General features: G+C 41.7%; 1 protein-coding gene across 1 annotated transcript in view; it reads left to right on the forward strand.

The window, feature by feature from the left end:
• The window catches only part of PAPSS1 (3'-phosphoadenosine 5'-phosphosulfate synthase 1), a 105,235-nt gene that overhangs the window by 41,924 nt on the left and 38,092 nt on the right, over positions 1-25,219 (forward strand). The window contains exons 6-9 of the mRNA XM_025921420.2: positions 6,520-6,633; positions 8,822-8,933; positions 11,235-11,440; positions 15,432-15,567. Of these exons, the coding sequence (XP_025777205.1) occupies positions 6,520-6,633; positions 8,822-8,933; positions 11,235-11,440; positions 15,432-15,567 (568 nt within the window). The remainder of the gene's footprint in view (positions 1-6,519; positions 6,634-8,821; positions 8,934-11,234; positions 11,441-15,431; positions 15,568-25,219) is intronic.

Raw genomic sequence — 25,219 nt, forward strand, 5'->3', positions numbered from 1 at the left:
GTAGCAAGTTACTAAAAATGTATTCATCCCAAATGTGCTCATGGCTGCATGAGTACACAAAACATTAAAAAAATAATTTGAGCTCATAGTATTGATACTACTCTTTGATGTTCAAACAAGTTCCTTGGAGACACTTAGAGACACTTAGATTTTCTCACAAATTATTTGTATATTTGTTCTCTTAATCTAGGGTGTGGTTGGAAGGAAGACGTGATACATAGAAGTATTTGTTCTCAGTTCTTACTTTGAGCGTCTCTTCAGCGGGAGTGAGTTCACATTCCCCAGTGTCCAGTGTGGTTCTGGAGAGGGGTGTTTCCAGGGTGGAAGCAAGGTGCGTGCACCCAGCCACGTGCCTGGAGCATCATGGTGGACAGTGCGTGCCGGTGCTGTTTGTCACTGTTTGTGAGCCGAATCTAGTGATGCCGGCCTTGGGAACCAGCTCAGCACGCCCTGTTGCATCCAATAAGGGTAAAAAACATTAGTCTGTTGGATGCTGTCCTCTGGCCCTCCAAAACTGGACAGTTTTCAGCGGTAAATGCGGTGGCAGAGCAGAATAGTCAACGCCTACAACGTAAAAAAGATCTCCCACTCTTACAATAATGTAACTTTCAGAAATGGCAAAGAAAACTTTATGTAGAGTTGTTTGTGTCCGTGAAATTCTTCTCTTCCCTGGGTTCCCTATGTCAGTTGTTGCCCGACTGTGGATTCTGGGTTTTGAAAAAAGTTGGTTGAAAATCCCTCACTTAACCTTCATGGAAGTGATGAGGACTAATTGAAATGTTGAATATTTTAGTTTTTGTCCAGAACTTTATCAACTTGTGAAGATCACATGCAGACCAGAATTCCTGGGAAATTATGAACTAAGAAGATAAACTAAGAACAATTTGTGTGACAGAATGTCTCATAACTTAGTTTTCATGAGAGAGACAGTAAAGGTTTGTTGTTGTTGGTTTTTTTGGGGGAGGGGGGATAATATTTGGACCTTAGTTGGGATCCCAGTTGTAATATTTATCAATTAACTACATAAAATACCTAATTTCTGTGGCTTCAGTACCCTTGTCTGTTCAATGAGAATTACCATACCTGTCTTAGAATTGTACCGAGGAGTCTATATGAGTTAGTATATGCAGAGTGCTTAGAGCAGCTCCTGGAACGTAGCAAGCACATTATATTTATTGAGTATTTTTTGTGTGTTAAGTGCATTGGCAGATAGTATGGCAGGGACTGGGGGCCAGTTATTAACCTCTTCTGAGCCTCAGTTTCCAAATCTGTTAAAGGAGAATGTTTCTATCTTCATAGGTAGGATTGCATGAAGATTAAGTGGATTCATTCATATGCCTTTAGGACAATGCTGGAATGGTAGTGGGCATTAATGTTAGTCCCTGTACTTCAGGTATTTTATTTTTATTTTTATTAAAAACATATTTTTAATGTTTGTTTATTTTGGGGAGAGAGAGAGCATGAGCTGGGGCGAGGCAGAGAGAGAGACGGAGACACAGAATCCAAAGCAGGCTCCAGGCTCTGGGCTGTCAGCACAGAGCCTGATGCGGGCGGGGCTCAAACTCACAGACCGAGAGATCATTGACCGAAGTCGGATGCTTAACCGCCTGAGCCACCCAGGCGCCACTGCACTTCAGAGATTTAAAATTACTGAATTTCACAACAGGCCTGTACCATATATGCATATATATCTATTTTAAACAGTTGAGGAGGAGACAGGTTCACAGATGCTAACATCTTTGGTTTTGAAGATACTGTGTTTCTAATGTTTCTGGTTTTAAGTCTGTTTTGTGAACTTTTATCATGGTCTTCCTGTTAATGAATGCCTGACTTTTTGTGTAATGTCATTTTAGCATTTGTTCCTAGTGTGGAGGATTTCTGGTCTTTATCTTGCAGCTGGAAAAATGGGTGTGTCTCAAGACCTCTGAGACCTTTTGCATTTCTAAGAAGCTAACTGAACATGGTAGGGTGTGTGCAGTTCTCCTAATGCATGTCATGTTGTTTGTGCAGGAAAAGTTGATCCTGAATTTTTATTTTCTAGTTGATGAAATAATAGGTTTTGTACAGACTTCTGAAACTACCAGTGCCCTGTAATGGGGAAGGGAATATACAAAAATGACAATGATAACTGTATGTGGGGTGATTTGTTTTCTCAATTCCAAATTCTCTTTACTGCTCTTTTATAATTTAAAATAAATATACTAACAGTAATTCCTGGAATTAGAATGGACAGAATGAACGACCATAAGTTATTTCTTTTGCTAGATTATAAGAAGAGTCATCTTTCGTTCGGTTTTATTGAGATATAATTGACATACCAAAAAAACAAGAGACTTTGCTATATGTGATTTCCTCTTCAGGTACACAGTGAAATCAAGTATTATATATAAATTGTGAATGTATACTTACCACTTAGACCCCAATGGCAAACTTTAAGACATGCCCTCTTTTGCTTGGCATCATTAGAAATAATTTGCCTTGGGGCACCTGGGTGGCTGAGTCGGTTGAATGTCCAACTCTTGATTTTGGCTCAGGTTATGATCTCACAGTTCATGAGTTTGAGCCCCACATTGGGCTCTGTGCTGACAGAGCCTGCTTGGGATTTTCTTCCTCCCTTTCTTTCTGCCCCTTCCCCTCTCACCTGTTCTCTCTCTCTCAAAATAAACAAACAAACAAACAAACAATCTGCCTCATTAATACAGGTTGTATAGTATTGAAACCTACAAAGAGAAGAGAAAATAGAGGCAGGTGGTGGAAGCTGTCATTCTTCCTTCACTGTTGTCTTTAATGTCCTCACGTAGTATTAGCCATGTAAACACAATGAATAGCCTGCAGCTGTGGATGCCTGCTGGCTGCTTCATTGCAGAAGGCCTGGAAGGTATATGAAGTGCCCTGGGCTGTGTGCATGGTTTATGTTTTACACACTCACTTTTCCACTTGCCTCCTCCTCTGAGCAGTGGGATGCTCAAGGGACAAAAATACCTTTCATGTCTGCACACCAGAGCAATTAGCTAAACTTGGTATCGTAGCAAGTGGTGTTTTTTTTTTAATTTCTTTCCTGTGTTGAAATTTTATTACTTATTTTCTCTTTTCCTTCATGTTTACTCTCTTTATCCTTGGTTTTATCATGAGAAAGATCAGAGGACTTGAATTTACCAGTAGGAGGAGACTGATTTTGGCATACGATTTAGCTGATGCGAAACTGTCTCTTTTGTTTCATCTTTGAGGAGAAATGTGGGAGAGTAAATCTTTCTAATGTTTTTATTTAGTTTTGAGGGGGTGGGGAGGGGCAGAGAGAGAGAGAGGGAGACACAATCTGAAGCAGGCTCCAGGCTCTGAGCTGTCAGCACAGAGCCTGACACAGGGCTCGAACCCATGAACTGGAACTGTGAGATCATGACCTGAGCCAAAGACAGACGCTTAACCGACTGAGCCACCCGGCCGCCCTGAGAATAAATCTTTCTAGATTTTCAGAATCCATAGGGGCTACTTGAATAGTAGCACTAGGTCTTCTATGAGATCAGCTAGCTTTGATATACATATCTGACTGCTTTTTTCCTCTACTGAAGATATTAATGTAAGTCCAAATATAAGTTGGAAGTTTTTTCCCACACTTACTCCTCAGGAAAATAGAGTATGTCTTCAAAAATCTGGTTCTTCTATTGATATTTATTTTATTATTTATTTATTTTTTTAAATTAAAGTAACTATTTTAATGTTTAATTTAAAATTAAAGTAACTATTTTAATGTTTATTTTATTATTGAGAGAGAGAGAAAGACAGAGCCTGAGCAAGGGAGGGGCAGAGAAGGAGAGAGACACAGAATCTGAAGCAGGCTCCAGGGTCCAAGCTGTCAGCACAGAGCTCGACACAGGGCTCCAACTTACATGACCTGAGCCGAAGTTGGATACTTAATTGACTGAGCCACCCAGGGGCCCTCACCATTGATACTTTGAATTACTTTTGTTGTTCTGCATTTTTTAATGGACTAATTTTTATTATTTTAACTTTTGTTTTAGAGACCATTTGTGGGAGAGGGGCTGAGGGAGAGAGAGAATCTGAAGCAGGCTTTGTGCTCCACTTGGAGCCTGACAAGGGGCTTGATCCCACAACCCTGGGATCATGACCTGAGCTGAAATCAAGAGTTAGATGTTCAACCAAATGAGCTACCCAGGTGCCAACCCCTCCCCACCCCCATTGACTAGTTTTAAGAGCAGTTTTAGGTTGATAGCAAAACTGAGTGGAAAGTACAGTGAGTTCCCATATACCCCCTGCTCTCTTCCCCCATAAGCCTATCCTTTCAATACCCTTCACCAGAGTAGTACATTTGTTACAATTGATAAACCTAGTGTAACATCTCATCCAAAATTCGTAGTTTACACTAGGGTTGTAAATTCTGTGGGTTTTGACAAATGTATAATGACACTATCTACTGTCATAGTATCATTTCATTGCCCTAAAAATGCCCTCTTCTTTGGTTCTGCTTACCCCCACCCCTTGGCCCATAACTCCTGGCAACACTGATGTTTTTAGTGTCTCCATAGTTTTGACTTTTCCAGAATGTCATATAGTTGGTATCTTACAGTATGGAGCCTTTTCAGATTGGCTCCTTTTACTTATTAATATGTAGTATAAAGTTCTGTAGTGTCTTTTTCGTAGCTTGATAGTTTGTTTCTTCTACTGCACTCCTTGTCTGGATGTCCCAGTTTATCCATTTGTCTTCTGAGGGACATGATTATTTCCAAGTCCTGCAATTATGAGTAAAGCTGATGGAAACATCTGTGCAGGTTTTTGTGTGGACATAGGTTTTCAACTCATTTGGATAAATACCAAGGAGCACAATTGAGTGTGTTTAGGTTTTTTTTTTTTTTTAATGTTTGTTTATTTTTGAGAGGGGGGCGGAGGGGCAGAGAGAGAGAGACACACAGAATCCAAAGCAGGCTCCAGGCTCTGAGCTGTCAGCTCCAACTGACAAACCACAGGTCATGACCTGAGCCAAAGTCGGACACTCAACTGATGGAGCCACCCAGGCGCCCCGAGTGTGTTTAGTTTCGTAAGAAACTGCCAACCTGTCTTCCAAAATGTCTGTACCATTCGCATTGCTAGCAGCAGTGCATGAGAATTCCTGTTACTCCACATCCTCACCTGGGTTTGGTTTTTGTCAGTATTTTGGATATTGGCCATTCTCATAGCTGTGTGGTGGTTTGTTTTAATTTGCCTTTCCCTGCTGATGTGATGTAAGGTATCATTTCATTTGTTTCTTGGTCATTTGTAGATCTTCTCTGGTAAGGTTTCTGTTCAGATTTTTGGCCCATTTTTTAAATATTGGGCTGTTTGTTTTTCTATTGTTGAATTAAAAAAATTTTTTTTAAATGTTTATTTACTTTTGAGAGAGAGACAGAGCATGAGCAAGGGAGGAGCAGAGAGAGAGGGAGACACAGAATCTGAAGCCAGGCTCTGAGCTGTCACCACAGAACCCCAATACAGGGCTCAAACTCAATGAACTGTGAGGTCATGACCTGAGCCGAAGTTGGACGCTCAACCGACTGAGCCACCCAGGCGCCTGTCTTATTGTTGAATGTTAAGTGTTCTTTCTGTATCTTAGATAACAGTCCTTTTTCAGATATGCTTTTTGCAAATATTTTTTCTCAGTCTGTGGCTTATCTTCTCATTCTCTTGAGTATTACTCTATTTTGAATAACAAAGTATTGCTTGGACAAAATACATGTATGAAAAGTCCTTAATCATTGACAATTTTGTATGCTTATAAAGGTTACCTAATAGATTTGGCTTAAAAGAAAGTTGAAGTAATTAAACACATTTAGTAATTATTCCTTGGGGTATGATAAGTGTTGCGAACAAGCCTTGTAAAGATCAGCTCAAGAGCTATGTTGTGGTAATCACAAATACATTCTTGTATATTCTGAGAGACAAGCATTGCCCCAATGTTGTGTAAATGCATACTTGGAGTTCAGATAAAATTTCCAGACTGCATTTCATATGGGACCAAAAAGTGCTGTTCCCCAAACTGCCAGAGTGGGAGTAAAGCTGACATACTCTTGGGTTTCATGTGGCAGGACTGAGAAGGTATTCGCTAGTGATAAAGATGCATACAAAAGCTGGAATAAAATGGTTTGGTGACATGTTAAAGATAATAATGATTGTATTCAGAGTGACTGTATTTACTTCCAAGTTCTTTCTATTGTTACCTCTTAGTTGAGGTCACCTCTTCTTTGCAGTTGCTGGGTTTTACATATGTGGCACATTCTCGGAATTCATTCTTTTCACTAGGCAATGGGACATGATACTCAGTGACTTCTTGTATGTGGGATATTCTCTGTTGAGAGAGCTGACATGAGGAAAATTGACTGGGGAGGGGGCACCGCAGTCAGAGCCCTCTTTTATGCTTTTTTTTTATAACGTCTCACTTTGAAATGTTAATGTTCTTCATCAAGACACCCTTTGGAGAACTTTAAATTGTTGAGGCAAACATTTAATTGTACTTTTGTTGTTGTATAGGATATCGTACCTGTGGATGCCTCTTACGAAGTAAAAGAACTGTATGTGCCAGAAAATAAACTCCATCTGGCAAAAACAGATGCAGAAACATTGCCAGCATTGAAAATTAATAAAGTAAGTGCTTTGTTGGTCTTCGTACCTAGTGATTTAGCCTTAATATATACTCATTATCTGTCTACTTTGTTTTTTAGCTATGTTTGAGGGCATGGGTACTGGCGGCTGGGGGTTAGTTGTAGTTTATGTCACAATTTCCAGGATTTGGAAATGTATTTAATGTATTTAATGTCATAAGATTTATCTATTTTGAAATAGCAAAGATCAAAGATTGTGTAAAAGTTTTAGGTTTATCAGAAGGAATGAGTTCTTAAAGCTTCAAAGTACTATATCGTAATTAAAATGAACAATTTTTCCCTCCAAACGTGTTTCATAATCCTCTGCCAAAACCTTGAATCTCTTATTTTGGTAAGAGTCATTATGTGCATGTCTTAGCTCTCATTAACTGTTCTCCCCGCCAAAAAAAACCTACTGAGGTAAACTAGATACAACAACATTGGAAACTATAATTTATCATTTTCAAATATTAGAGAATTTTAAATTATATCCTTTAGATGTACTTTTAAAATTGAGAGATGAATAAGAAGCTGGACCAGAAGTTGAATTTCCCAGCCTTTCATTTAGTTACTAAAAATCCAGAACACCCAGGGAAGCACCAAATCTTTAAGCACCAACAAATTTCTGGGCTTAGAGAAGGCCTCTTTAAGTAATTATTCAAATCCCTGATTAGAAGTAGATTATTTGATGTGCTTTATGGGATTGGGTCTCTGACCAGAAGCCAGGACATTCTGAGGGAGCAGAGAGGGAGAGCCGGAGAACAGAGCCACGTAGGAAGGTGGCCATCGCAAAGGAACAGATGTTGTCATTGACATACTTTGCATGGAGTGAACATACATATATACACAGAATGAGGATGAATGATTGTGAATCCAGGTCAGCAGAGCTCTACAACACAGAAACACAGTAGCTCTTTTAATGTAGTGGCTTGTTCTTTGCACGGCAGTTATGAAAAGTAATTAAAAAATCCATCTTAAGTCGGATAGTGTATTAACTTGGGGGGCCAGAGCAAATACCGTAGACTAGATGGATTAAACAGCAAAAATTGCCCCTCTTGTGGATCTGGAGATTGAAAAGTGTAAGATCAAGGTGCTGGCTGATTTTGGTTCTTGGTGAGACTCTTCCTGGCTTGCTGATAGCTGTGAGCTCTGGTGTCCCTCTTCCTGTGAGGGTACCAGACCTGTTGGATTAGGGCCCCACCCTCATGACCTCATTTAACCTTGTCACCTCCTCATAGGCCACATCTCCAAATACAGTCACATTGGGGATTGGGGCTTCAACATATGAATTTGAGGGGGGACACAGACATTCAGTCCATAACACATACCATCTAGAATTGAATTCCAGTAGAGACAAATAGTGGCCACTGTCCAACGTTTAGAAATAATTGGTAAGAGGAAAACTTGAAAGTAAGTGAAACAATTTGGTCTATGTATATAATTTATCCTGTGACTTACAGGAGGGGAATACATTGGCCCACATACTTTGGGAATAAATGGTAAGCTACATTTTACTGCACCCAGTTGGCCAGGTGCTTTATCTTTTCTCATTTGAGAGCCACTGCTGCACACACGCACAGTTAAAAAATGAGCATATCCAGCTTCCGTTAATGGTATGTAGTCCATCAATTCCTTAACGTTCTGGTAGGATAGGTTAGAAATCTTAAAAGTCAAGACATAACATAATCTTTATAAAATAAAGGGTGCCCTGTCATTGGTCAGGCACTTGTTCTGGTAAATATTTTTATGTAAAGTTTGTTTTAGTTTAAGGCATTAGTTGTCATAGTATTAACTTGCAGACTGTCATTTAGCATTTTCTGGGAATCTATTAAAAATACAAATTCTTGGGCCCCACACCAAAGCAATTGAAGTAGAATCTGTGGAGGTGGAACAATCTCTATTTTAATAAAGGCCTTCCCAGGGTTTCTTCTAGCATATTAAAGTTTGAGAGCCACTAGTTTAGGAGATGCCATCCTTATTAGAAATGCTTTGAAGACTAATGTTATGCACATTTATTAGGAGAGATGCACATTTTCCTAGTGCCCTTAATCTTTATTAGATTTGTATAATCTATAATCATTCTTGAGGTGTTTCTTTCCATTGCTTTCCAAATTAAACTCTTAAAGGTTATTACTGTTTTTGTTCATAAGTATATGAAGTAGAGCATTTTCCTTTACTGTCTCATTTACTAGGTGGATATGCAGTGGGTACAGGTTCTGGCAGAAGGTTGGGCAACCCCCCTGAATGGCTTTATGAGAGAGAGGGAGTACTTGCAGTGCCTTCATTTTGATTGTCTTCTGGATGGTAAGAGCTTCTGCATTCAATTGTACATTGAGTATGGAAGAGAAATTACACAGGGGCAGCAATTCATCACTGCCTCTAAAAAGTAGTGGTGATGTCTTTAATGGAGGTAGCATTTTAAGTGTTTTATTTATTTTTGAGAGCGAGTGCAAGTGGGGGAGGGGCAGAGAGAGAGGGAGACACAGAATCCAAAGCAGGCTCCAGGCTCTGAGCTGTCAGCACAGAGCCCAACCCGGGGCTCGAACCCACAAACCATGAGATCATGACCTGAGGTGAAGTTGGATGCTTAACCAACTGAGCCACCCAAGTGCCCCGGAAGATAGTATTTTAAGGCCAAGTTATATCGGTACTGAATGTTTGAAGTGAACTGTGAGATCTTTTTGTTTTGTTTTGTTTTCTGGATTGTGATTTATTGCAGAGGGAGATATGCAGGTTTATATATGCAGGTTTCCCTGGGCATAAGGGCTGAAAATGGATTTAAGAAACAAATAGAATTTCCCTCTGCTGTATCCACCTGATCATCATGGAAGGCCTTTCTCTGAAAAAGTGCACATATATCCTGAATTTTGCTGTCCTGAAATCCATGCTTGCGTGTTTTTTTTGAATTTTTTTTTTCAATGTTTATTTATTTTTGAGAGACAGAGGGAGACAGAGTGTGAGTAGGGAAGGGGCAGAGAGAGAGAGGGAGACACAATTCAAAGCAGGCTCCGGGCTCTGAGCTGTCAGAACAGAGCCCGACGTGGGGCTTGAACCCATGAACCGTTAGATCATGACCTGGGCTGAAGTCGGAAGCCGAACCGATGGAGCCACCCAGGTGCCCCTGCTTGCTTGAGTGTTCTAATAAGGAATCAGCAAGGCCAAGTTAAGGAGTCCTGAAATAGGGGCACCTGGCTGCCTCTCAGTTGGTGGAGCATGTAACTCTTAATCTCAGGGTTGTGAGTTTGAACCCCAAGTTGGGTGTAGAGTTTCCTTAAAATAAAATCTTAAAAACAAAACAAAGAAGTCCTGAAATAGATGGTTAAAGTGATGGTTCTTCTTCCTCTTTTAAAGCACTAAAAAAAAAAATTGTCAAAGGCATTGATGTTTAATATATTTTACTGACAATTCAGCTACCCAGAACTTTGTATACTGTTGGTAAGATTAATTTGTTACATTAAATAAAATATTTTTAAATGTCACTAAGCCTATAAAATAGCCAGACTATAAAATAGTCTGTGTTATGACTTTTAACAAGGAATGAAATTGATACCAGAAATTGTAACTCCTAGTCATTCTTCTCAAGAAACTTGTATCACAAAAATATAAGTGTTAAATATTGCTTTTTGATTGTTCTTCTTTGGAACCAATGGCAGAATCTTTGTGGACTGCCTCCTTCGGAATGATTTAGCCTTGTGTTTGCTGCAAATCTACCTATTAATTTTCCCCTTTAAACTGTACCTAGTGGTGGTAACTTTAAAGCAGCCAAGCAGTTATCACTGATTTTTGTTGACCTCTTTTGTCCAAGGAGGGCAAGCCATGATTTCCAAGAAAGTATGCTTTTATCTGGTATGTAAATAAGATCCACATATGAATTTGAGAGTGCATTTTATTTTTCTAACCTGGGCATGATGAGTAGGAAAAAAAAAAAAACTTTTAGAACTTGAAAGGTTGGAAACTGAGGATGTGCTTATTGTCTCACAGACAACATATTTGGATTGAAATAGACACACTTGCTTCCTTTGTTTCTTGGCCAGTAATCACTGGTATTGGTTTAATTCTGATTAAAAACGAAGAAATCAAAAAACCTTTTGGGTGTTTTTGTCTTCCTCTCTCAAGGAAACCCAAGTATCCCCAGCAGACTCAAGTATACTTGCCACTCAAAGTATAGTTATCAGAACGGATTTACATTTTCCTAGAAAGGCCCTGAAAACATTTTTTGTCTTATTCATATATTGGAGGTGCTCAGTATATTTTGAGGACACCAGGCTTAACCAGTTGATTCTTCCTTGTTAAACTGTTTCTTCTATGTCTGTGATTTTATACCACTTTTTTTCTTCCCAAAGACAGTTTCATGAATTGTTGTGGGAAGTGTGGGAAGTACATTGCTACACGGTGTTGACACTCTTAATGTTTTGCTGTTTTTTTTTTTTTTTTAAACCTGTTTGCGGTGGGGGGGTTGTTCTCTCTCCTGATTTTCTGTGCCAGATACTGTCACTGACCCATAAATCTTGTATTATTTGAAGAGCATCCCCTGAAGTGGAAGGTGGATATATGGCCTGTTGAGTAATCCAAGCTGTGTGCTTCATGTTCTCTTGTGTCCTGCAGGGGGTGTCATTAACTTGTCAGTACCTATAGTTCTGCCGGCTACTCATGAAGACAAAGAGAGGCTGGACGGCTGCACCGCATTTGCTCTGATGTATGAGGGCTGCCGTGTGGCTATTCTTCGCAACCCAGAGTTTTTTGAGCACAGGAAGGAGGAGCGCTGTGCCAGACAGTGGGGAACAACGTGCAAGAACCATCCCTACATCAAGGTCCTGAGCAAACCTTGCTGCCTTGTATCTTGATTTGCCAATAGTGTTTGTGCTGCAGTGCGGGCATCACCCGTATGTTGACTCTTCTGTTGGAATTGTTCATATTTTGCAGAATGGGGGGGGGGCGCCTGGATGGCTTAGTCAATTAAGCGTCTGATTCTTGATTTCTCGGCTCAGGTCACGATCTCACAGTTGTGAGATCGAATCCACGCTGGGCGTGGAGACTGCCTCAGATTCTCTCACCTTCTCCCTCTGCTTCTCCCCTGTTTGTGCATGTGGGTGCTCTCTCTCTCTCAAAAAAAAAATTATTTTGCAGAAAGGACACTGGATCTTAGATTAGTGTGATGAACCATGATCTTGTCATTTTGGTGCAGATAAATAATTGTTCAGTAAATCTTTTTTGCATTAGGCACTGAGCTTGGTGCCAGTTCTGGGGATATATGGCTGATGTACACAGCAGGCACGTTCTTTATAGGCTTGGAGCTTACTGGCTGGTGGTGGAGCAGACATCATGTGCTTACAGGTCGGCTCTGAAGACAGGGTGCTATGGGAGCCCGTGGCAGGGTGATTTTATCTAGTCTGGACTTCTAGTCGAACGTTGTTTCCGATATGAAAATAGTGAAATCCACTTAGTCTTTCCAGAGGGCCTCGTGTATTTTATGTATTATGTGTGAAATGTTATTGAAGTAAAATTCCTGTCAGTTTTAAAGTACACTATGAGCTTTAAAAGAAATTAAGTGAAATTTTAGTAGCTTTATCTAGAAAATTTTTTATGACGTCTGTTTAGATCCTGACAATGTCCTAAATCGCATCCCATGAAGGATAAGAAGTGATAAACTTTTTAAAATAGGGAGATATATTGTTTTAGAAAATAAGGAATTTGAACTAGTGATGGTGTCAGATGTTTCTTCAAAGTTAAAATTCTGCCGTTATTAAAAAAAAAAATTAATGTTTATTTGAGGGAGAGCGAGAGAGAAACAGTGCATGAGCAGGGTTGGGGTGGGGGCAGAGAAAGAGAGAGAGAGACTCCAGGCTCTAAGTGAGGGAGGGGCAGAGAGAGAGGGAGACACAGAATCTGAAGCAGGCTCCAGGCTCTGAGCTGTCAGCACAGAGCTTGACACGGGGCTCAAACTGAGGAGCTGTGAGATCATGACCTGAGCCAAAGTCAGATGCTCAACCGACTGAGCCACTCAGGTACTCCATAATTCTACAGTTATTAATGGTTTACAAAACATGCTTATGTAAATTCTTCAAACCGCATAGCAAACCTATAGGATGGGTGGCATTTCTATCCTACACAGGGAGAAATTGAGACCTACAGGGGATAGATGTCTTGACCAAAATTATAGAGCTAATAAGTGGAATGAGGGTCTGATTTGAATTAAAGACTTTGTGGGGGGCCCGGGTGGCTCAGTTGGTTAAGTGTCCAACTTCAGGTCATGATCTCTTGGTTCGTGAGTTCAAGCTCTGAATTAGGCTCTGTGCTGACAGCTCAGAGCCTGGAGCCTACTTCAGATTCTGTGTCTCCCTCTCTTTTGCCCTTCCCCCACTCACGTTCTCTCTCTCTCTCTCTCTCTCTCTCTTTCTCCCTCCCTCCCTCCCCCCCTTCTCTGTCCAAAATAAAAGTAAACTTAAAAATTAAAAAAAAAATGAATTAAGGACTTTGTGGCTTCAGAGCCATCTTCCATAATCTATAGCAGAGAGTAATTACTGATGCATGTGCCGCTTCTATTTAGAGTAATCTGCACAACTTGTTAGGATGCAACCTTGAGGAACCAGCAGGATTTCGATAAGGAACGGTGAGAAACACAATTCCAGTTTTAGGGATCAGGAGGAGCAAAGACTCCATGTGTTTGAGAAATGGCTGGTTATTAAGCAGGAGAGAGGACCTTGGGAAGAGAAAAGGCTTAGCATTCTACCCTGAGATGTTAAAATGTTCAGTCATCACATGGTTTACATATATTTATGCTTTATGCTTTTCAAACTGCCTTTCTGTCATTTGGTCCTTACAATGATCCTTGGAGGTAGACCAGTTTTCTTTAACTTGAGGAGTCTTCTTTTGGGTTTGGCTTGCCCAGACCTGCAGAGGCACCAGTTAGGAGTCAGGATTAGAGTCTGTCGTGGGTCTTTTGTGCTGCTCTGCCTTGCTAGGAGTGGAGGTCACAGGCAGCCTGGGAGCATGAGACAGTCACAAACAAAGTGGCACTTTAAGAAGCTTGGCCTGGTGGTCTTGTGCAGGATATCCCCATCCCACCACCACTTGCACTGGTACTGTCTGAGCTCTCCAGGTCTCCAGCCTACACCATCCGCTGTGCTCTGGCTGGAATCCCGCTTCCTTATGCCCACTGCCTTTCTGTTCTTGGAGCAGCCGGAGTGAGCCTTCAAAAATATAAATCTGAGCATAGCACTCTATCCTCTGAAACTCTCCAGGGGCTGCTCGTTGTCAATAGAATAAAACCCAAGTCCCGACGAGGTCCGGCCCTGACCTTCTAACTCATGGTCTGTCTGTCTGTCTGTCTGTCTCTCTCTCTCTCTTTCTCTCTCTCTCTTTCTCTCTCTCTCTCTTTCTCTCTCTCTCTCTTTCTCTCTCTCTCTCTTTCTCTCTCTCTCTCTTTCTCTCTCTCTCTCTTTCTCTCTCTCTCTCTTTCTCTCTCTCTCTCTTTCTCTCTACCTCTGCTCCTATCCCTGCTCTGACTTTCCTGGCCCTGGGCTGCTTCTCAAGGACAGATGCTCCAGGCTTTTGTTTCTGCTCCAGCACTTTTTACTTGTTCTTCCTCTGCCTGAAATACTTTACCTCCGTGGCTGGTTCCTTTTAGTCATCTCGGGTTCAGTGCCACCCTCCTCAGAGAGACCTTTATTGACCCCTTGCTCTTACATGTCGTTCACTCTGCTTCCTGGGCACTGTGTTCTATTGCCCCAGTTATTTTCTCTGTGACACTCGTCACTAGCCACTACCTGTCTGGCTTCTGTTCAGTGTCCCACTAGAACGTAAGGTCTCTTAGATCTTTCTCCCATTTTCTGCTGCATTTCCTGGTGCCCAGCAAAGGCCCTGGCATGTACCAGTTACTTGGTAAATATTTATCGAATGAAGGGTTTGATGGATGGGGAGGGACTTTATAGTGAGGGACTTTATAGACCCCATAGGAAGGGACTACAGTGGTCTGGGTATATTATTAGTACCTAAGCTGAAGCCAGGGAGGGAAGGGTGAGTTTCAGCTGTGCTGTGGAAGTGGACAGGTCCCAGAGGTCACATCCCTCCTCTCAGATGCAGGGAAGGAACATGAGTGAAGTTGTGAGAAATTAGGGGTGATGTGGAGATCAGAAGGTATGAATTTGCGTCCAGCTCCATCAGCATTGCTTTAAATAGTCAAAAGTTTAGGATTGGAGAACACAGAGGAGGGGTGGGCTCACTCAGGGTTACAAAGGTTTCTTTACAACAGTGTACAACAACAATGAAGACAATGTTTTGTTACATAACAAGTCATAATTACTTACTTTGACGTTGTTTGCCTTTACTATGTAAATATCCTAGTTGTGTCACAAGACCTCTGAGAAATTATAAAATATATTCTAATTTTTGTTTGTTTTGTTTTTTAATTTTATTTGAGAGAACGAGTGAGCATGAGCGGGGAAGAGGGAGGGGGAGAGAGAGAGAGAGCGAGAGCACGCGCGAGAGAGCGCGAGAATGAGAGAATCCCAAGAAGGGTCCATGCTCAGCATGGAGCCCGATGTGGGGCTTAGTCTCATAATCATGAGATCATGACCTGAGCTGAAATCAAGAGTCAGACGCTCAACTGACTGAGCCATCCAGGTGCCCCAAATACATTCTAATTTTAATGCGTCTGTAATCCCAGTTCAGTTGATAAGCCAAACATATTTACCATTGGCCTTAAGATTAGTTTACAACTATATGTAGCTCATGTGAGGGAAATGTTCTTCCTTATTTTGATCTTGTTTTCTTTAAAAAAAATTTTTTTTTTCTTCCCATTAGATGGTTATGGAACAAGGAGATTGGCTGATTGGAGGAGATCTTCAAGTCTTGGACCGAATTCGCTGGAATGATGGTCTTGATCAGTATCGTTTCACTCCTACTGAGCTAAAGCAGAAGTTTAAAGATATGAATGCTGGTAAGACATGGATCTGATTATCTAACATGGTACTTAGCCTGGAGTTTCTGCTTGATGGGAATGTTCTATTTTTTCCAACACTTACTGAAGTGTGAAAGAGAATGATGAGTAAATGTAGAATGGAATGTGTTGGGAGAGGTAGTTGATCTAATCCAACCTATGTAGTTCTGTTAGATTGGTGTAATTTGGAAGATGGTTTTGCCAGTTACAGATTGACCTTTTATTTGTGTCTTATAAAACTCATATGCTAAAGCTGAATACAGCTATGGAAGAGAAATTGAGTAATTCACTCTTATCAATGTGCTTTATATATTGGAATATCTTATGAGTCTAACATATCACTGCATAAACAATATCATGTTTGCTGTTCATTCAACAAATGTTTATTGTGCACCTTCATACCAGGTGCCAAGTGCTGAGGATCCATTAATAAATAAGACTGGAGCATATGGTGTATAAGAGAGAGATGTAAAGGAGATAACAGGAAAAGGTGTTGAAGAGTAGGTTAATAATGGTTTCAGATTTCTGGATTAGGGTGAAATGGACTAGTATGAGTAGACTCCATAGATGCTGCTCTTTATTATTATTATTTTTAATGTTTATTTTTGGGAGAGAAAGACCGAGTGCGAGTGGGAGAGGGGCAGTGAGAGAGGGAGACACAGAATCCGAAGCAGGCTCCAGGCTCTGAGCTGTCAGCACAGGGCCTGATGTGGGGCTTGAACCTGTGAACCGCAAGATCATGACCTGAGCCAAAGTCGGACACTTAACCGACTGAGCCACCCAGGTGCCCCGTTGCTCTTTATGACCCTATCTTATCTGGGGCAGGGATTTTCTTATCTGACAGTTTGTGAATAGTAGGTCTTTCACACAGAGGTAGGTAAATGATGTGTTTACACTGGTGCACCCACATTCACAAATTCAAGCTTCCATGTCAGGGACCAGCATTCACTGTAGAGTTTGGGAGGCATTTTTAAGATCTGAAGATTGCTGCAATCATGCTACCAACGAATTCTCACCCATTACCGAAGTGGTTAAGCCCTAAGCATTGCTGCTGCCTTTTAAAATATTTTCTGTGTAGAAATGGAGTGGACACGGCTGAGAAAAGTCCGGTGAAAATGGTTGCTTTGTAAGGAACTAGCTGGCCACTGAGCCGTATTTGTTAACCCGGAGCCTCCTTCTCAAGTGACTACAGAACCTGGGCAAGAGCATTCGTTTCATGAGTCGTGTTTAGCTTCTGTGAACTCCAGGTCCTGGTAGTCGTGCTGTTCCCTGCTTCACCACCCAGAAGTCATGTGGTTGTTGAGAAATTCCTTTCCTCTCTAAGGCTCACTTCCCTCACTTGTAAAAATGAGGACAGGTGATACCTAACACATAACATTTTATTTTAAAAAGTGAAATAAGTTGCTTACGGCACTGTAAAGGGTACATGGTAACAGGTTAATGTGTCATAATTTCTGAGTCTGAAGCTAGTCTTACCTATTTGTGTAAAGGTTAGAGAAAGAATATCTTTTCATTCTTTTTTTCTTAAATGTTTGTTTTTGAGAGAGATAGATAATGCGTGCATGCACGGGGGCAGAGAGAGAGGGAGACAGAAGATCTGAAGTGGGCTCTGTACTGACCACAGAGAGCCCTATGCGGGGCTTGACCTCACGAACCGTGAGAATGACGACATGACCTGAGCCGAAGTCTGATGCTCAACTGACTGAGCCACCCAGGTGCCCCGAATGTCTGTTTATTCTTAAACTCTACTGTACTTCACTGATAATTTGAGATAAGAATGTAAAATCAGTGGAGAACTGGAGGCCACACACTGTTCAGAGCTGTGAAGTTCCCACCCAGCCTGCCTCATTTGTTCCCAGTTTCTGCTTGGCCGTGTAGGATATCTGAGCCTAGGGCCCCTGCCCCCACCCCTCCTTAACTTCACTCATCTCTGAATTTGAAGCATGACTGAAACTACGTGTGCAGATGTTTTTCTGGATGCTACACTTGGTGCCTGCCTGTACGATAATATATTTTTTTCTTTTTTGCTAACATGCTTTGGGCCAGTCATAGGGGAATGTGTCGTGATTGCTGTAGGTCAGTGATGGCACCTCATTCTCTTCAGTCAGCAATTTAAGGGTCCTTGTGTAAGTCCGTTCTGGCATTGAAATGTAACAGAGAGGGGCTTCCGGGAAAGGTTTTTCTTCCTGAGAAGAAACAGGCTTAGGACAAAAAGTCCTCTTTTCCTATACTTTTTCTTCCTGCTTGGGATGCTGTCATGGAAGGATACAGTGTTTGCAGCTCAGGTAGCTATTTTGTATCTGTGAGAATCCATGAGAACCTTACACTGAGTTTCTGGTCTAGTCCTGGAGTCCTTTATATCCAGATTTCTCATTCAAAGACTGAATGCGTGAATTATTTAAGACACTTCGAATTGGATCTTATTTCATATGCAGCCATAATCATCTGATGGTTTAAGACATATAGGCCTTTGCTTTTTTTCCTGGTAAACAAGAACATGTTTAATGGAAAGCGTGCTGAGACCACACCATATTTACTTTAATTTTTTGCCAAAATTTGAATTCATAACTGTAATTCATGTTAGTAAATTAATTGTTGGCACTGATGAGGGGTCTTATCAAGGAATTATTCATAATTGGAGTCTTTAATATTACATCTGTTTTATGCTCTTCTTTTCGAGCCAAACATTTTAGGTCATTTAGAGAATTTGTTGCATAATGAGTGATTGCAACTTTGTTTAAAGTAGCTGAGAGCCAATTATCCTTACATCAGACAACAAAGATTGTGGAGTGTTATTTTGTTTACTTTTCCATTTTAGACTAAGACAAGCAACAGACCAGGAGTTTCTTTTGTAATTCTTGTTCCCTCTTTTAGGAGGCCATTAACAAGTCCTCTGCTCATGTGCCTGTATCTCCTACATAGTTCAAGGAGAGAAAAACGCAATCTTTATTTTTTCTTCTACTTGGGGTTTGTTTTCCTACCTCTCCCTCTTTCTCCTTCCTGCATCTTAGAAGAAGAATTTTGATTACCTGATGGTGGGGTGTTGTCTTGTGCTCATTATTATTATCACTTCTGCTTCTTTGAGACTGTTCTGTAGCTTGGAAGGATTGAGAAGTCTTTAATAACCACATCAGTGATTGCAAGGTGACACAGTCCCAGAGGGCAGGTTCTTTGAGTCACTGATGGTTGATCACTGTCTTGGAAAGGAAGAATGGATTTCACTTAACCTAAGTGAGAGCCAGTTAGTATTTATTACACACAGAATATTGTTCTCTTATTGGATTACCAATAAGAAAAAGTTGACATAACTCCTTCCAGGCTAGTATAGTATCACAGTGTTGAAGAAATCTGGGAAAGCTTTGTAGAGTTGTTGAACTACAAACTAGAATGGATGGAGACGGCAGGTGGATATATTACGCAAAATTGGGAACAATACATGAGAAGGCTGAGGCAGAAGCAGATAGTTTGCCTGTGAAGGCACTAGACTTTCTGGACCATAAATGACAGCGAACTGGAGATACCGTGATTCGAAGTTGAGTGCAGGGAGCCTCTGTCAGTTAGGTCAAGGCACACTCAGATGAGGCTGTCAACATAATTTAACGAAGTATTTGAAGAAGGGTGGTCAGGGTTAAGGGAACCTAGGAGGAAACTTGAGGCCTCCAGTGATTAGCAGCTTTGTATAGTGTTACCCCTCCTGAGGACGCTAGGAGACTGTGTTTCTGAAGCTGGGTGAAAGGAACTGAGCTGTGAGGAGGGGCTGTCGCCAGAATCCCCTTACTCACCCCCCGGTTGTAGGGGGACGGAGGCCAGAATCACAGTGCTGAGGCAGAATGGTGCTGGGTCAAGAGCCCCCCACAAACTTTCTCTGTTCTCTGGTTGTCTGTTAATGTCTCCCACATCACGGAGGCAGGAGTACAGCCCCCATGGCCTGACACACAGATACATACACAGACACACAACAGACTAGGCAGGAAGGAGAATGGAGAACAAGTAGGACAGAGCCCAATTGGCAATACATTCAATTTTTTTTTTTTTTTTTTTTTTTTTTACTATAATTTGAAAGCATTTCTAGGCTTGAGAATGGAAAACAATTTATTGCTGCCATACTTTGGGGTATAAGAGTATCACTTTGTGAAAAATGCTAACTAATATGTTCATGTTTACTCAAGTGCCATGTCTTATTGATTCTTTTTCCCCCTTCTAAGCAGTTTAAGTGAAAGAAAGATGAGTAATTTATGATGGTCCAGAGGAAGGAAGAAAAACCAAACGCTTTCTTACTTGCAACTCTCTTCAAAAAAGCTCCCACAAAAACAAACATTAAACACACAACCTTCCCTAATAACTCTAGAACTACTGTCTGTACTCTTGTTTAGCTGCTATATTGACTTAGGGAAAATCAGAAATGCCTATTATTAGAGCTTTGGGGTAAAGTGGCTGATAATAAAGCTTGAGTGGGACTGGGAGAGACTTATTAATTAGTGCTGCATGTAGGACAGTTTTACAGAGAAGAAGTTGAAAGGAGGGAAGCAGGAAGATGTTGTAATTCTGGGTTTAGTGGTTGGGATGCATACCAAGGCTCTGACTGTGGGCTGGGCAGCGAACACTGTTTGGAGAGATCTGGGGGAAGGGTGACTGGGAGTCAGGAGCACTTCACGCTCCTCACCTCATCTGTTGCTCGGAACAGCCTTGCTGCCAGAACTGAAGTTGTCTGTGGGCACTGGGCTAAGAAGCCACAGAGCAGGGTCGGAGCCAGGTTCTTTGCGCCCAGTGGCATTTGCAACCCCGCGTCCTCCTACATGAATCCGGGGGTCAGTGCTCATGTTCCTCCCACCACCAGGAGGAGCTAGTGGTTGCCATTTCCTTTCCCTGTCACAAGTCAGCACGTGCTGAGGAGAACCTTTTCCTGTGTTCCTCCCCTCCCACCTGCTGGAAGGAAAGGGATCAGACTGTACTTGTTTCCTAGTGTGTTGGCTCCTGGACTAGAGGGAAGGGGAGAGAACTTGCTTTACTGGGTTGTCCCTTTATGTAGACATCAAATAAGAAGGAATAGGTTTTGGGGGCCAGACCTGTGTTTGGCTTGAGTAATAGTGAAGGTGGAAGGATTGACAGGAGAGGGGACAGCAGTGAACATTATGTATTGAAATGCTTTCAGTAATAAGTCTCTATAACTGATGAATTGGATGGTCAGAATTAGAGATGCAGCTAACAGAAGCCATCTGTGTGCACACAGTAATTGAATCCAGGCGAAGGGATGAGTTTCCCGAATGAGTATGCAAAGAAAGCACTTCATAAGACACAGCAATGAACCTATTGCTCTGAGAGGACTACAGGATGTCAGAAACAAGTGATCAGCCTGAAATGGCCACACAGAATATAAAACATACACATCTGATTACAACTTTGTAAAAAAAAAAAAAAAAAAAAGTATGTATAGAGAGAAAACTAGGGGATTGTGCAAAACAACCAAAAACAGCTATGTTAGGATAGTGCATTTGTAGGCAGTTTTCCCCCCCAAATGTCCTTAGTGTTTCATGGTTTTTACTTAAAAGGGTCAAGGGGAAGATGAAGTAGAAAAGCTTGGTGCCATGGTTGGCAGGCCCTGAGACTGTGAAGGCCGTGGGGTCGGTGTTTTTTGTCAGAAGCAGTGGAGAGGTTGGGACACTTTATTATTTATTTATTTATTTAAAAAATTTAATGTTTATTTTTGAGAGAGAGACAGACAGACCATGAGCAAGGGAGGGGCAGAGAGAGAGAGAGAGACACACACTGAAGCAGACTCTCTCTCTCTCTCTCTCTCTTTCTCTCTCTCTCTCTCTCTCTCTCTGAAGCAGGCTCCAGGCTCTGAGATGTCAGCACAGAGCCTGACACGGGACTCAAACTCATGAATGTGAGAGCATGACCTGAGCCGAACCCACTGAGCCACCTAGGCACCCCAGATCAGGACCCTTTAAAACAAGAAAGTGCCTATTGGATTTGGCAGGAGTTTCGTATTCACTAAGTAACAACGGGAAAGAATTGGTTAATTAATGAATGCGGTCCCATTCTTTTCTTCCATCGCTTGATCTTTCACACTGTCACCAGGCGTATCTTCTGAAGACAAAGATATAATCATGTTCTTTTGGAGTTGAAGGACCTGTATTCCTTTTATCATACACTTCCCCTCTGAGTAGTGAATGTTTGCTTCTCCTCCTCTGACTAGATTGTAAGCTCCTGGGGGTAGGGCCAGTTTCACCATTGTTACCTCAGGAAGGCATATCTAAAACAGAATTTCTGTCCTGTCCCCAAACTGGTTTCTTCCTTGCCTCTCGCTGCCCTGGCAGGTGCACGGAGTCTGGATGGGGGAGGGGGCGTGTCTGGTGAAGGGGCAGTGAAGGCTGATGTGTGCAGTTGTAATGGAGCAAGCGGAGCTGAGGTCTGGGGACAGTGTGATTCACTGATTGGCTGCACGTGGTGTAGGAGGGCGGGAACAGAGCCTGCAGGGAGGTCGGCAGGAGTGGAGACTCAGGTGCCTGTGGAGTGCTAGGAGGCAGCCGGGGAGACCGTCTGGAGCTCAGGGGTGAGTTGTAGTCAGAGGATGCAGATTCAGGAGCCACTGACATGGAGCGCTCGGTGACCTCAGGCATGGGGGACGCGGGATGGGGAGAGGTCTGAGGGAAGGGGTTCGCCTGCCTTCACTGTTGCCACAGTGTGACTCCATTCCCCAGTGCGTAGGTTGTGTCTGTCAGACGAGCCTGTCAGAATCCTGGGGGAGGAATAAATGAAGCATGAGGAAGAGTTGGTGGAAGTTTTATTTTACATGGAAGTGTGGGAACATGCTCCTCAGCAGCAGTCTTCTAATTTTGTGGTCTCTCTTCTTGCTGTACCTTCTCCGACGTCAATCCCGCACAGTCCTGTGGAGACCCATTTTCTATAAAACATGACTGATTGAGTCACAGCCCCTGTTGAGTACGCTGCATCCTTCCTAACCTGGCATTCGAAATTCTACGTAATAATCTTGTGCCAGGTTTTATATCCACCTTTGGCAAAGTGAATGATTCTCTGTTCCCCAGACACATCTCTGCTTTCCTGTCTTAACACTTTGGCTCACACCAGTCAGCTTGGTTGTGGTGCTCTGTAGACTTCTCAGCCACGTTGCATTTGTCTGTCGGAGGTCAGTCAACAACAGTCTGTGGGCCAAATCTGGCCTGCTGCCAGTTTTAGTAAATAAAGTTTTATTGGAAAACAGCCATACTCACTGGTTATCCATTGTCTGTGGCTGTTTTTGCACCACTTTGGCAGGGTTGGCATAGTTACAGCAGAATCCCCCATGGCCTGTGAAGCCTAAACGATTCACTCTGGCTTTTTACAGAAAAAGTTTGCTTTTATGCGTGGTGTCAGCAGCTTCACAGTGTACTTTCTAGAAGTCAAGATTATAGAATTCCTGGTCTTTTTCCAGGAACATGGAGACAGAGGTCTAGAAAGAGATGGAAATCAGAAGTATAAATATTAAATTTTAGTCATCTTGTAGATCATCTCCCATTTTCAAACACAGTTAAAACAGTCTTAAACTAAGCCATAAAGAATTACAAGTAGAAAGGCAAATATTTGACACTCATTGTGTGTCACAGTTAGGAAAATCATTGTCCTTTAGAAAATGAGGATGAGGATGTGAGGCAATAATGACAGTTGCTATAAGTATTAGTGGCCCCAGGTCCATAGTGGCTCATAATTGTTTTTTCCATCCTTGATGGAAAATTGATGGAGGAAAATTTAATAGTGATGCATTGGGGTTGTGTTAGTTGGGACAATATCCTGGGGTGTCAGCTTCCAGTGGATCAGGTATTCCTATTATATTGTTCATCCAGGTAAGTTCTCTAGTGGACAAACCAGATGGTAGGGATGAAAATACAGCCTGCGACTAACAGCTAAAGCCATTTGTGTAATTCATTGATAAGTAGTTAGAAGAGATTGACTAGAAGTTTAGGAAAGACCTGGTAATATTGGCAAGAAAAAATGGGCAGATAGATTTCTGAGGAGTGGATAGTAAGGAAATAATTCTACCTGGAAGAAATGTTGGCAGTAAAGTCCTTCATATGCTGCTAACGCATTTTTACTGAGTCATCTGTCTTAACTTTATCTGTTAAATGTTCAGTGTGGAGCTAGATTAATTCTTTTTGGAAAGAAAGCCTGCATAGATAATAAATTATAAGGATCTATGAAATATGTGTCTTTGAGACCGTTTATTTTATATGTTTCCTTTTGCACATCCTGTCGTATAAATAATCCTGCCAAATGGTGATTTTACAAAATCAGATTTGATCTGATTGAAGTCTAGGCATGTAGTGGTCATACCTGAGATATATCACCCAGGGGCCCTATTCAAAGATAGATGCCTGTTCCTAATTAAGGAGGACAGAAGCTAATGAGCACAGTGCTAACGCACCCTCATCTTGCAAACACCATCTGACAGTGTGAGTTTATGTTGGTGTGGACCCTTGAGCCACCAGTAGAACAGTGGGTTTAGTTTCTTGCCAGGAATATTTATTTATTTATTTATTTATTTATTTATTTATTTATTTATTTATTTAAATTTTTAATTAAAAGGTTTTTTTTTTAATTAAAAAAATTTTTTTAATGTTCATTTTTTGAGAGACAGAGACAGTGTGAACGGGGGAGGGGCAGAGACACAGGGAGACACAGAATCCGAAGCAGGCTCCAGGCTCTGAACTGACAGCACAAAGTCTGACGCATGACTCAAACTCACAAACCATGAGATCATGACCTGAGCTGAAGTCAGACACTTAACCGATTGAGCCACCCAGGTGCCCCCAAAGGTTTTTTTTTTTTTTTTTTTTTTTTTTTTTAATGTTTATTTATATTAGAGAGAGAGAGCAAGCGCAAGCAGGGGAGGGGCAAAGAGAGACAGAGACAGAATCTGAAGCAGGTTTCAGGCTCTGAGCTGTCAGCACAGAGCCCGACGTGGGACTCGAACTCATGCTGTGAGATCACGACCTGAGCTGAAGTTGGACGCTCAACCAACTGAGCCACTCAGGCACCCCAAATTTGAAATTTTTTTTAAAGTTCATTTATTTTGGGAGACATAGAGTGTGTGTGTGTGTGTGTGTGTGTGTGTGTGTGTGTGTGCAGGTGGGGGAGGGGCAGAGAGAATCCCAAGCAGGCTCTGGGGCTATGCACTGCGCCCAGCGTGGGGCTTGATCTCACAAACTGTGAGATCATGACCTGAGCCGAAATCCAGAGTCAGATGTTTAGGGCGCCTGGGTGGCTTAGTCAGTTAAGTGTCTTACTGTTGGTTTTGGCTCAGGTCATGGTCTCACAGTTTCGTGAGTATGAGCCCCAGGTCAGGACCTGCGTGGGATTCGCTCTCTCTGCCTCTCTCTGCTCCTCCCCTACTTGCGTTGTATCTGTCTCTCTCAAAATAAATAAAATCCCCCCCAAAAAGAGTCTAGTGTTTAACTGATGGAGCCACCCAGTGCCCCTCCTTGTAGTCACTGTTTTTAATAGTTTGTTTGAATCGGAATGTAAATAAGGTCCACACATTGTATTTGCTTCATATGTCTCTTGTCATAGTTTTTTACGTTTTTTAACTTTTTGTTTTGAAATAATTTTAGATGTATAGAAAAATTACAAAAATAGTATCAGAAATTCCTGTACA

This window comes from Puma concolor, chromosome B1, assembly GCF_028749965.1.
Source record: "Puma concolor isolate L17-30 chromosome B1, mPumCon1.1.hap2, whole genome shotgun sequence".
NCBI classification, from domain to species: Eukaryota; Metazoa; Chordata; class Mammalia; order Carnivora; family Felidae; genus Puma; species Puma concolor.